The 13,506-nt window shown below is 35.0% G+C and overlaps 1 protein-coding gene and 1 long non-coding RNA gene across 3 annotated transcripts in view; both read right to left on the reverse strand.

The window, feature by feature from the left end:
• Nucleotides 1-492: 492 nt before the first annotated feature.
• LOC107195293 lies at nt 493-4,166 on the reverse strand. The gene is made up of 2 exons (XR_003044626.1): nt 2,401-4,166; nt 493-833 (listed from the first exon to the last, which is right to left on the reverse strand). It is a non-coding gene; the product is annotated as an uncharacterized LOC107195293 (long non-coding RNA).
• Nucleotides 4,167-4,729: 563 nt separating this feature from the next.
• FAM114A2 (family with sequence similarity 114 member A2) overlaps nt 4,730-13,506 on the reverse strand; it is a 30,302-nt gene continuing 21,525 nt past the window's right edge. For both annotated transcript variants that reach the window (XM_025043056.1, XM_025043057.1), the window contains exons 11-15: nt 12,726-12,848; nt 12,087-12,224; nt 10,295-10,369; nt 7,187-7,240; nt 4,730-5,350 (exon numbers count right to left, since the gene is read on the reverse strand). In XM_025043056.1, coding sequence (XP_024898824.1) covers nt 5,249-5,350; nt 7,187-7,240; nt 10,295-10,369; nt 12,087-12,224; nt 12,726-12,848 — 492 coding nt within the window. In that variant the 3' untranslated portion in view covers nt 4,730-5,248. The remainder of the gene's footprint in view (nt 5,351-7,186; nt 7,241-10,294; nt 10,370-12,086; nt 12,225-12,725; nt 12,849-13,506) is intronic.

Genomic DNA, 13,506 nt, shown 5'->3' on the forward strand with positions numbered 1-13,506 from the left:
AGCCTTCCTCTTTCTTCTTTTTTAATTGAAATAGTTATTGGAATAACTGTAGATTCACATGCAACTGTAAGAAACAGAGATCCTGTGTACCCTTTACCCAATTTCCCCCAATAGTAATGTCTTACAAAACTAAAATATAATTTCACAACCAGGACATCAACATCAGTACGATCCACCTATCTCAGAGTCCTGTTTTCCTGTACTCATTTGCGTGTATGTGTACATATGTGTGTACATTCAATTATATATACTTTATCACAAGTAGGTCTGTGTAGCTACCACAATCAAGGTACTCCATCAAAAGGATCCCCCATACCTACCTACCTCTTCCCCTAGACCCATTCCTGACCCCTGGCAACTATTAATCGGGTCTCCATTTCTATAATTTTGTTATTTCAATGTTATATAAATGGATTTACATAGTATGTAACATTTTGGGATTAGACTTTTTCACACAGTCTAATTCCCTTGAGATTCATCCAACTTCTCACATGTATCAGTAAGTAGTTTATTCCTTTCAATTGCTGAGTACTAATCCATTGTATGGATGTACCAGTTTGTTTAATCATTTACCCACTTGAAGGAATCTGCATATTTTCCAGTTTAGGGATATTACAAATAAAGCTGCTATGAACATTCATGTACTCCTCTCTCCCTTTGATCACTAATTGATACAGGTGCTCTTACTTCACTGAGATCTTTGTTCCTGCTGCTGCAAACGTGAATTGTCACCATACTGTCCTTTCTATGCCAACTCTAGCAGCTTTGGAATATCTGCCCAGAAGCTCACCAATAGATATTTATCACCAGACAGGCACCTCCAAGCTTTTCTCCTAAAAGAAATAAAATAGAACAAACATAAGTTTGGAAGCCAGACAACCTGGGCTCGCACTGCCTTTTAGAGTTGTGAAATCTCAAAAAAAGTCACTTAACTCTCTAAATCTGTTTCATAATCATCATAACAAAGTAGTTAACAGTTGTTAAGGCTTCTTTACTAATAGCTTATGGTGGCAGTGTAATCTAATGATTAAAAACAGAAATTCTGGTACCAAACTGCCAGGGTTTGAATTCTGACTCTACCAAAACCTCAGGCAAGTTCTTAACCTCTCTTGCCTTAGCTTTTCCATCTGTAAATGGGCATGCTAATAGTTTCTATTTCATAATGAGGATTAAAATAATACATGCAAAATGTTCAGAACAGTGCCTGGCACATTGTGTTCACTAAGCATTAGGTCGTATTGCTATATGGCAGGCATTATTTTACACAGACAGTTTTAACTAATTCTATCGATGACTTTATAATACAAGTGCTATAATGAGATCAGTTTTACAGATGACAAAACTGCAGTTTAAGGGATTAAGCAGCTTACTCGTGATTATTGGGCTAGAAAATGAGGGAGCTGAGATTCAATTTTGAGTCTGTCTGCACCTAACTTCTACACCATCCTGCAAACCCATAAATTGGGGGGGCGGGGGCGGGGCGGGGGGCGCTGTCCTGCCTCACAGAGCAGTTTTAGGATTTACAAAGGAAAGTATATCCCATGGTGCCTGGTATTGACAAACTACTCCATTCCAACTTAAGATGTACTTTAAAAAATTAAGCATATTGGTGCACTCATAGTCAAGTCATGAAAACAAATTCCCCTTTAGAACTAGCTTAAGAGCATAGTAATGGCCAGTGTATACAGAAAGAGACAAATATATGGGAGACTGACAAGTAAAAACATGATTTCACTCACTTTATAGTCTATCTGCCCTTTACAAGAGTAGGCCAAACAGAAACTTAAATGTCTAGAATTTCAACATTAATGCAAAAGAGTGAAGTGATCAAACACTGTAGTCTTCCTTTGTCTTTAGCTTAAAGGATAAAAAAGTTCAGAGAATATTCCAATTAAAAAAAAAATGCTGAAGCGTTGATTGGCAAACTGATAATTAGACATGAAAGGACTTTGGGATTTTGGCCAGATGATGTAGTAACAAGAAAAAAAGTAATGAAAAGGGCCGTAAGTAAAACAGAGAAGAATGAGTGGACTGCTGCTTGAGGATTATCAGGGTGTAGCTGGAAAGTGACACCAATGCGCAAGTTTTCAAAATTCTCATCATATATCAGCCAGAGCCCTGGATGACATATTAAGAGTTTGCTATTTTTAGAACTTCCTCATTTCCCACATGCTTCAAGTCTTTTATGAAAATGAGCACCACCCTATGTTAAGACATAACAGGAGATTTGAATCTTTTAACATATTTGTAATTATCATGCTTATTGAGCGCCCACTGTGGGTACAATTTATTCTGGGTTTTACCAACATGAAGAATATTCTCACCTTTAAAATTCAGAATGTATCTAAATATATGGGAAAATGTCTTTCTCAAATGATGACATCAATAACAACTACTTACAAAACATCTCTCTCTCAAATGGCTCTTTAGATAAAAACAAGTACAAAAGAGAGGGTCCTCATTCAGGTGAAGAAACCCACAATGTCTCGTTTCTTGATTGTAGGACTGAAAAATTCACATTTGGGAAATCAGCACTAATTTCACATTTCAGAGGCCTGTCAATCTGGGTATCTATACCTAAAAAAATAAAACTATCAAAAACGAGTAAGGAAAATACACCTTGCCCTTAACAACATTCTTTTCCTATAAAAGGAAAACAAAAATTAGTTCATTGAAGTCTCTTCTAATCATAGCCTTTAAAGATCCCGAGAGTAGGAAGAAAAGCTTTTATTCCAGTATTAACTGAACATTTTATCAAGGTTCAGTTGAATTGGAAAGTGGGGTAGCACGTATTAGGACATAGTGGTAAATCTTAGACACAAGAAAATTTAAAGGAAATAGCACCAAAAGAGTGGGTAACATCTAGAAACTACATCATATACCCGTCCCAAATGGAATAATGAAGCATGTACCATCCAAAAACCATCACCATAATCCAGTAAGTTCCAAAGTGTCCCCTGAATTTATGTATTCATCTATAAATGAATGTTTATGCTCTTATTTCTATCTTTACTGAATCAAGGAACTTTTTTTTTTCCATTATATTCTAAGTGAAAGGTAGGCAATTGCTACTCGAAATTAATTGGTCCTTCCATCATTTCATTGGTGGTCTCCTAAATCCATTAAAAATCATTTGGGTGGGTGAGAGGAAGCTGATGAGAGGAATGAGGGAGAAAGAGGCAGTGAGTCACATTGAGCTTTTAAAGGTCTAATCTTAAAACTGGTCAAATTCAGGGATGCAATCTAGATAGGCACATAAAAAGAGTCATTGTTCTGTTCCCAACATCTATATCCCTCTTCTTGAAAGAAAAATCTTAAGATATATCTCTAGAGCAAAGAGAAAAACTGCAAACTGCCACTATACAAGAGCCTGAACAGGCAGTAGGTAGTGTGAACAGTTCCTAAACCTTCCTCAAGGGATCCAGGTTCAGACACAGCAACTGAGCTTGATGCAAGAAATCAGAACTTGGGACAACAGCTTTGTTAACCGTTTATCTGAAATTTCAGAATTACTCACTTGGAAGGGAGAAATTTGTCTATAAAAAGAAATATTCCAAAATTTTTCTGATTAGAACAGAATATAAACAAAGTAACATTTTAGTGCTATAGGTATACATTTTTAGCCAAATCTATTTATTTTCTTCTTTGCTTACAAACTGACCCCTAACCCCAAAATAAAGCGATTACATAGAAATAGTCTTGATATCGATCTAAATTATAGTTTTGCTTTGCTATTTCTTTGGTCTGAGACACTGGGGCTCATGTTTGAAAAAATAAGAGGATAAATTGGCATGATTATTACACTTTATTTAAAGGTTTTAGAAGATGAGTGGCAGAACTCACAAAAGTCACCTGAATCATTAAAAACCACAAAGTTAGAGAACTTTTTTAAAAGAGTGACTACCAAAATAGCTTTTAGGAAGATGATATGCTTTTAGTGTCATAAACTTTTGGAGAAAGAAAAAAAAAAAAAAAAAGGCTGAAGACCTGAAGGATAAAAGTTATATTTATGAATATGCTAAAGGATACATTAAAACAACAAAGAAAAAGGAATGAGGAAAAAATATACTGTGCCTTACAGGTTAAATCCTGTCATAAACGAGCATCATTTCTGTGGGACTCTACAGTCCATTTCGACAATAGTCAAACAACAAAAATCCCATTACCAAAAGCACTTCAACACTCCTTTGGAGGATAAAAGTTATATTTATGAATATGCTAAAGGATACATTAAAACAACAAAGAAAAAGGAATGAGGAAAAAATATACTGTGCCTTACAGGTTAAATCCTGTCATAAACGAGCATCATTTCTGTGGGACTCTACAGTCCATTTCGACAATAGTCAAACAACAAAAATCCCATTACCAAAAGCACTTCAACACTCCTTTGGAGCTGGCTATTATAGAATTTATCCTGCACATGGGGTATGCATGAAAAACATCCTGAGAGACTCAGAATATATGCAAACATGCAACTCTTTCTCTTAATTGCACGTACTCGTCTTGAATCCAGTTGAGTGGGGGTCAACTATAATTTGAAGCTTGTGATCTTGGAGTGGAAGAGCAATTTGAAGCCAAAAGGCACTTTGCTATATTTAATTCATGTGGCTAAAGTATATTCTGAGAGTTTTTCCTAAATGCCAGGTATCTGCTGAGAATTAAAGAGCAGATGAAACTTTCTAACCAATTCCAAGAATTCATGTAATAAAGAGTAATACTACAGTTTATATATACTCAGATGTCTTGAAACCACAGATTTTATTATAGAAAGGAGAATGTATATAGCATTAACATATAAAGCATGTGAATTCTAGAATAGTAAATTAAGTTCTTTTTCTCCTGCTTAACAACCAGTTATATCTATGGGCTACGAAATCATATCCATGACAAAACTGTTAGCTTTTTGGATTGTCAAAGAAAGACCAATATTTTTGCCTGGGTGTCGCACTAGACTTTTCTAGAGCTATTATTTTTGAACTTTCTCATAAAAGTTACTCTTCAAATAATTTATTAATTATAAGAACTGGAAAGAGCAGTGTGAGAACCTGAATACTGCAGCCAAGCAGTGAAGGCAACGAATTTCCTGTAAACCAGCTATCCTACCTGAATTTTTATATACTAAAATAACCCTTCTCCCTCACTTGCGCAAGGGTACCCAGAATACAGTGGCATTTCTTGGCCATCACAAGTCTCAGGTTGAAATCTTCCCTTTCTTCAATGTTCTGACAAAGGCCTCTGGACCTGCAATTCATGCCTCTGGTAATTCAGTCTTATTCTCAATAAGTGAGATCTCCAGTACAGGTAAGAGTAGCTGAAAGGCATCTTGAATATAGGAAGCACTATTTGATGCCTGTCAGGATTGAAAAAACAAGAAACACAAAATATCAGTCACTTAAAAAATATACTACAAGACGACAACAACAACAACAACAACAACAAAACAGATTGATTTTTACAACCTAATTGAACCTGCAGTCTGGCAAATAAGGACAAACTTAACTATTTTAGTAAAGTTATAAGAGAAAAAATGATCTAGCTCTTAAGATGATATGACAGCACCAAAAAAAAATGTCAGTATTTTTGTCCAACTTGCCTATCAGAAGTAATAGCTACTCTTTGGCATCCTGCTCAAATTTGGCATTCAAAGCTTATTTACTCCTTGACTGAATGGGTAGATTCTGTCACAACATTTTAGTCGATTACTCAAAGAGGATTTCAGAAGGCTGCGAATCTACAGCAACAGGATTTCCTGTCTGTTGTGATAGCTCTTCTTCCACGGACTCAACACAATCAGTGAACATGAGACAGGTGCTCACAAATATAAACAAGAAATACTGCTTTCAAAGATGATACAGTATAGATATATTTCTATCTAGTACAACAAACATTTATAAGAGTTGTTATGGAATTATTATATTCAGAGTTGCTGGACTTTATTTATATCTGACCTTCCAGAAGAAGAACAAGAGAGTTCATAACATTAAGATAAAAACATATAATTTCAAGGAAAAGTGTTACAAATCTATAAGCAAGTACAATCAACTTGAACTAGCAACAGGGAACCCATATCAAGTAAATTTACCTTTTTTGGATTTACCAATGGCAACTACTCCTATTTAAACTTCAGTGTGACATTTGATACTGAATTTTCCAGCCAAAAGAGCCCTCAGAGACCATCTAGCTAACCTCTTACTTTGTATGAGATTGCCAAGAAGGTATATGCCTGGTCTAGGGTCATACAGCAAATCAGGGAAGATCAAGCACAGGACTGGGCTCCTGGCTTGCAAACTTCTTTCACCACTCTGCCATCTACTAAATCACAAACTTACTTTAAAAAAAAAAATTTGTTTAAGTGATCAGAATAATTTCCCTGACTATTCAAGGAAAGCTGCGCAGTTAAGAAATTAAAGGCATTTTGTTGGTGGTGATTTTAAAAGAATTAAAAACTAATGTAACAGTCCAGTAGCAAAAAAATTTTTCAACTGATGTTAAAAACCTAACCAATTATCAAACGTATTTTCTCACCACCACCCCCACCAGACTTACATAAATGTTTTAAACAGATCATCAATCAAACATCTAAATTATTTGCACAATTAATTTACGAGATAAGAGTACTTAAAACAGAATCTAGAAGGCATCACACATGGAGGCAATATAATACATCATGAGATCCTCTTGTACCCCTCTTTTTCATGGACTTAAACCACCTATACCTCCTTAAATCTAATGGACTGATGAGGATTATGTGAATACAGGAAAGTCTTTGACAAAACACAGCAAATTTCTTGGCAAGGAAATGACAACATGTTTTGTTTTGTAACAAATATCCTCTGCACACACCTTACTCCTTTAAGAAGCAGTGTTTTTGTTTGTAACTTTCAGCTCTTCATGTTTATCCACTGGTCTCCAGAATGTGTTTCATTGCTGAGAACGGTCCATAAACTGCCTATGGTAGTACTAAGTAATGACAGCGTATTGCTTCCTCCTTTGCACTTTACCCAGCTGTTTCATCTTTTACGTTTTCTAATTAATGAATAGTAAATATGCATCAAATACATATCATTTTGTTCATATATGTATCAACTACTAATCTGGTGAAAAAACAAAAAAAGCCAAAACATAAAGACTTAAGAAGAATTAATAAAAATGCCTAGAAGTTAAAGACTTAAAAACAATTACTAACCTCTAGAAATACTGCAGTAATTAATGGATTAAGGATGTCTGCCTTTTCTTTGACCTAGAATAAAGAATACAGTGTTAAATGTGCACAGCAGATTAAAAAAACAATAAACATGGTACAATCCCACTTTGAAACACACACACAGGCCCCCAAATACAAATGTAAGCACAGAAAGTCTGGACTGAGAGAGAGCAAAATGTCATCTCTGGAAGTGCTTTAAATTTCTGTGCTACACAAATTCAGAGTCTTCCTTTGTAGTTTTTTATTGACTTTAAATATCTTCATTTTGGAAGAGGGAATGGATACTAATGGTACATTGCACCAAAAAACTTTAGAAAAATATTAAAACAAAATAGGCAGACATGAAACATGTGCTCAATATACTCAACGGTTAAGATAAGCTGTTTGGAAAACACAGAACTAAGTAATGCAAATTTAATACTCGCATGTGTCAGCACCTTATAGTTGACTTACTGGATTAAAGTATCTTTATGAAACACATGGAAAGGTTTGGCCTCAGAAGATTAACTTCAGAAAACTCAGAAGTTTTCTTAAAGAAAATATAAGATGAAAAGAGAAGCTCTATCACAGGATTATCCCTTTCAGGTATAATCTAAATTCAAAAGTAAGAAAAATTAATTTGGGCCATGCTCTTAACTAAAATAAATTTAAAGGTCCAGAATAATTATGCTACCACAGTGACACCTACTTACTACAAAGTAATGTTTACTTTAATTGAAGAATAACTGACATATAACATTATAGTAGTTTCAGGTGTGCAAAATAATGATTTGACATCTACATATACTGCAAAATAATCACGAGTCTAGTTAATATCCATCACCTTACATAGCTAAAAATTTTTTTCTTGTGATAAGAACTTTTAAGATCTATTTTCATAGCAACTTTCAAATATGCAATACAGTATTATTAACGATAGTCACCATGCTATACATTACATCCCCATGATTTTACAACTGGAAGTCTGTACTTTTTGACCCTCTTTACCCATTTTGCCCACCCCTACTTCTGGCAACCACCCATCTGTTTTCCCGTATGTATCTATGAGTGTGGTTTACTACAATTTTCATTTGCTCATTTAAAATGTCTTTGATTAAATAAATAAATAAAATGCCCTTGATTTTATTTTATCCTAACTAATGATTACTGATTTCTGAATCATCTTCCATAGGTTCACATATCTTCAGTAAATTTTTACAATTCCTTAAAAAAACAAACAAACAAAAAAAAAAACTTTAGCTTTAACTACAACTCTCCCACTCACTGACAACTGTAAAACACAAGAATTGCCAGAATCTAAGTAAGGTGCTACTCCTTAAAACTCAAGTCAAATACTGGGGTTTTTTATCAAGGTCTACATTTCTAACACAGGTTTCAGAGTACAGCACAAAATATACTGGAGACTTCATAAGAGAGAACAAAATGAGTTACGAAAATCACATATAAACAAGGTGACCTTAAAATTCAAATGGAAATGCATAGGGTCCCAAATAAACAAAAACCTTGAAAAAAAAAAAGTTGGAAAACTTACCTTCTTGATTTTAAAACTAAGTACAAAGCTACATTAATCAAGACAATATGGTACTGGCATAAGGATACACATAGAGATCAGTGAAATAGAAATGAAAGTGCAAAAATAAACCTGTTTGTCCAGGGTCAATTGATTTTTGGAAAAATAAAAGGACAAGACAATCCGATAGGAAAAAGCTTTCAATAAATGATACTGGGAAAATTAAATATCCACATGCAAAAGAATGAAATCGCCCCCCCCACACACACACACTACATACCATAAAATATGCCCATACAAATTACACACAAATTAGTTGAAAACAGATTATAGACAAATATAAGAGCTACAATATAAAATTCTGAGAAAAAACACATAGGAGTAAATCTTCACGATCTTGGGTTGGGCAATAATTCTTTAGATCCAATACCAAAAGTACAAGTGATAAAAAAAGAATATTGACAAGCTGGACTTCATCAATATTAAAAACTTTTGTGTAGAGACACTATCAAGAAAATGAAACTGGACTGGTAGAAAATATATGCATATTATGTATCTAATAAATAACTTGTATGCAAACTATACAAAGAACTTCTACGACTCAGTGGTAAATTAAAAAAAGACAAATAATTAAAATAATACTAAATAATGAAGAAAAATAATAAATAATCCAATTTATAAAATAAAAAGACAACTAACCCAGTTTAAAAATAAACAAGAGACTCAAAAAGATATTTCTCTAAAAAAGACATACTAATGGTCGACAAGTACATGAAAAGATGCTCAACATCATTAGACGTAAGGAAAAGGCAAATAAAAACTAACATGAGATACTATTTCATAACTACTAGGATGGCAAAAATTAAAAAAAACAAAAACAAAAACAAGTGCTGGCAAGGATGTGGAGAAATCAGAATCCTCATTGCTGGCAAGAATATAAAAACGATGCAGCCACTTTGGAAAACAGTCTAGAAGTTTCTCAACAGTCCATATCACCCATATGACCCAGCAATTCTACTACTAGCTATCCACCCAAGAGAAAGGAAAGCATACATGAATCTGTTCATAGTGACATTACTCATTAGAGCCAAAAAGTGAAATAATCCAAGTATCTATTAACTGATGAACAGATTTAAAAAATATGGTATATATCTATAAGAGTATTATTTGGTAACATAAAGGAAGTACTGATACTATGTAGATGAATCTCAAAAACATTATGCTAAGTGAAAGAAACCAGACACAAAATACTACTAATGTACAATTCCCATTTATATTAAATATCCAGAACAGGCAAATCTAGAGACTGAAAAGTAGACTAGTGTTGCTTAGGGCTAGAAGAGTGCAGAGGAGAAGGGGATAGGGAGCGACTGCTAATGGTATGAGGTCTTCTGAAGGATAAAAATGGTCTAAAATTAGATTCTAGTGATGGCTGCACAACTCTGTACATATACTGAAAAACCAATGAATTGTATACTTTAAATGGGCATATTTTATGGTATGTAAACTGTATCTTAATAAAGCTGTTTTAAAAACAAAACAAAACAGACAATAGCCCAATAAGAGGCATGAATTCTTACCCCAGCAGTTGTTAGGCAGGTGGTAAATTCTTTAGACAGAGAGGATAACTCTTTACACAACACAACTGTCATCCTACAAAAGAAGGGAGAAAAGCACAAGGGTTCCATTTTTTGTTTTTCTTTCTCATTTTTTTAATAAGCTATTTTTAACAACTGTCAGGAAAAAAAAGAAAAAGAAAAAGAAAACAAATCACTCCTAGAACTACACATAAAAGAGAAAGCTTTAAAAGGGAGTAAATATGCCTAAGTCAGCTACTTAATGCATTTGGGGACCCATTTGGGTAGGCGTTCATATGCTACAGGAAGAGGAAGTTCACTCCTTGGAAAAACAATTTCCTACAAAATCCTGTAGAAAGTAATATACTTTCAAGTAAAGAGACAAGATAGTGTTTCAAAGGTACTACATTCCATTTAGAAATATAGTTAAATATGCATTCATTCATTAAACAATTATTTACTGAAAGTCTCCTTTGTGCCAAGTTCTAAGCACTGAGGATCTATCAGTAAACAAGCAAAGTCCCAGTTTTCATAGATTTTAACTTATTTGCTAATTAAGGGAGAGACTACATATAAGTATATGTAGATGGCTATGTGTGTGTATGTGTTGACGTACGCATGCAAACACACTGTACATGCAGGTGTATATATGTATGCTTAATAAACACAGATTTATAAACTTATGTGTTGACATACGCATGCAAACACACTGTACATGCAAGTGTATATGTATGCTTAATAAACACAGATTTATAAACTTATATATACATACATATACACTAGGTGGTGATATGACCTAAGAAAATAAAGCAAGTAAAGAATTAGAAAATAGTAGAAGATACTACTTCAGATTGGGTGGTGAAAGAAGGCAGTGTTTGAATGGAAACCTGAATTCAGTGAGGGAGTGAGCCATGACTGAAAGAGCATTCCAAGGACTAGAAATGGCTACTTTTCCACAGAACAGGCTGCTTTGGGATTCTGAGTCCTTCATCCCAAAGATGTTCAAAATAAAACCAGGCCCCGCTTCTACAATGTTACAGAGGGGCAGCGAAACTGTAGGGGAAGAAGTCTGAAGAATATCAAGGGCACCTCCCAACCCGAACACAATGGACACTCTCACACACATTTTTTTCCCAATAAAAATTCTCATTATTTAATTAAGAGATTTATTTAGAAATTAGTGGGTCTTTTATTTTTCCTCCTAAAACTACCTATATTCTATTATTTTTGAAACTTCTGTTTAAAATCTGTGATATTGTGGTGGAAGAAAAAGGGAGTTTGGGACTTAGCCAAATCTGGTTTTAAATCTCAGTCTGCATAACCCATGCTGATTTACTTCTCTTGAGCTTGCATTTCCTCATTTTCAAAGCTGGACTAATCATTTACCTTCAGTATTGTTGTAAAACTTAGAAATGATACATGTAACCCTTAGCATGATGCCTGGCTTATTATAATTAACACTCAATAACTTACAACTATTATTAAGAATTAAGGTTCTTAGAACTATTTTCTGTTTTTACTTATGCAAAATTCTATTCCTATTAAGACCAATAATCTGAGAAGAATAGTTTTCAGAGTATGAGGTAGTTAATATAAAAAAAAAGAAGATTTATAATACAGACTCAATGAAAAGAAACAGCACCCTTGGCTACTTATTAACTAAAACCCCAAGTAAACAAACTTCTAATACATGAATGGTGCAGTGTGAACAGCATATTGTTGAGATGAAAGTTTCTAAAACTTTGGAAATAAGCCAAGAAAACTCTTTCGGCAATTTTCATCATTTAAAAAAAAAGGAAAGAGTTCTGCTCCTTTCTATGGCTGTCACTTCCTGCTTCCGGCCATGCAGAACCAGAGCTGCTGTTTTGTGAAACAGTTCAATTGAAGAGGCCGTCAGTTCTGCTAGGCTCCGGATTGCAAATGCATGGATATCCTGAATGGAAAAACAAAACTAAGCATAACAAAACACAGCACCGGTTTTTTATCTCTGAGAAAGTAAAAGCACCTTCCTTCTCTCATACTGAAGGCCTCAATAGCTTGAAAGCAATAGCAACTAATAGCTGCCCTTCAATAAACCTTTTCTTACATAGTGGTAACATAACTTTACAGTAAGAGTCATAGCTGTGAAAACAAAGGCTGACCTAAAGTCAGGTGTGACCATGTGACTAAGTTTTGGCCAAAAGATTTAAAGTGTGTTGTGGCAGCTTCAAGAAACTTCCTTATGACACCACACATGTACCCTTTGTCTCTTCTTCACTTCTTTCATTCTACAGTCTGGAACTAAGGTGTTGCAATCTTAGAACACAAGGCAGAAATTATGGGTGGCAGTGAAACGAAATACAAAGCAGCTTAGGTTCCTGACTGCAATACCCCCATATCTCAAATCTTTAAAGATGGGGCGGCGGGGGAGAGAAGCCTTATTTGTTTTGGTTACCTCTACTGAATTTTTATTGAGTTGCTCAGTTTTTTCTCCTTCCAACTGTTTTTCTCCTTCTCCCTTCTCTTCTAAGGGCTTGGCCAGAGATGTCCTAATCCATTCATAGGCTGTATTTCTTGCCTAAATAAGAAAAAGATTATTGTCCATCAACAATTCAATTCACCAAAATTACTGTGCACCTAACAGGAACATGTTAGCATCATGTAAGTCGATGCTTTCGTTCTCATTTGAAAATAACATCTAGGGGGTGGCTCCATAGTGTTGCGGTTAGCATGTTCGCTTTACACGCAGAAGGTCCTAGGTTCGTGCTCCAGGTGGAGCCATGGACCATACCCTACGTGTGCCAGGCCCCAGCTGTGCCAGGCCCTGGGGTCACGACACGAGCTCGTGGAAAGAGATGTCCCACCTTTAGAGATCCAGTTCTTAAGGGGAGACGGCAACATCCATAGGTCAGGGGTGGAAGTGGGGGGCAGGGAATTAAAGGGGGGGGAAAAAAAATAACATCTAGCTTTTCAGTAATTAACTTACTAGATCTCTCTACAACACTTAACACTGCTGCCCACTCACTCCTTCTTGAATTATCTAATCCTTTGGCTTTCTTTAAACTGAGGTGTAACTTATATATAGTAAAGAACACAAATCTTCAGAGCATGAGTCAAGAGATGTTTACATGTGTATATGCCTATGCAACTGTGACCCAGATCAAGAAACAGAACATTCCCATCACCCTAGAAGGTCCCCCATACCCCTTGCTCAAACTGAGTCCTCCTTCCCCGGC

Source organism: Pteropus alecto, unplaced genomic scaffold (genome assembly GCF_000325575.1).
Source record: "Pteropus alecto unplaced genomic scaffold, ASM32557v1 scaffold40, whole genome shotgun sequence".
Classification (NCBI taxonomy): domain Eukaryota; kingdom Metazoa; phylum Chordata; class Mammalia; order Chiroptera; family Pteropodidae; genus Pteropus; species Pteropus alecto.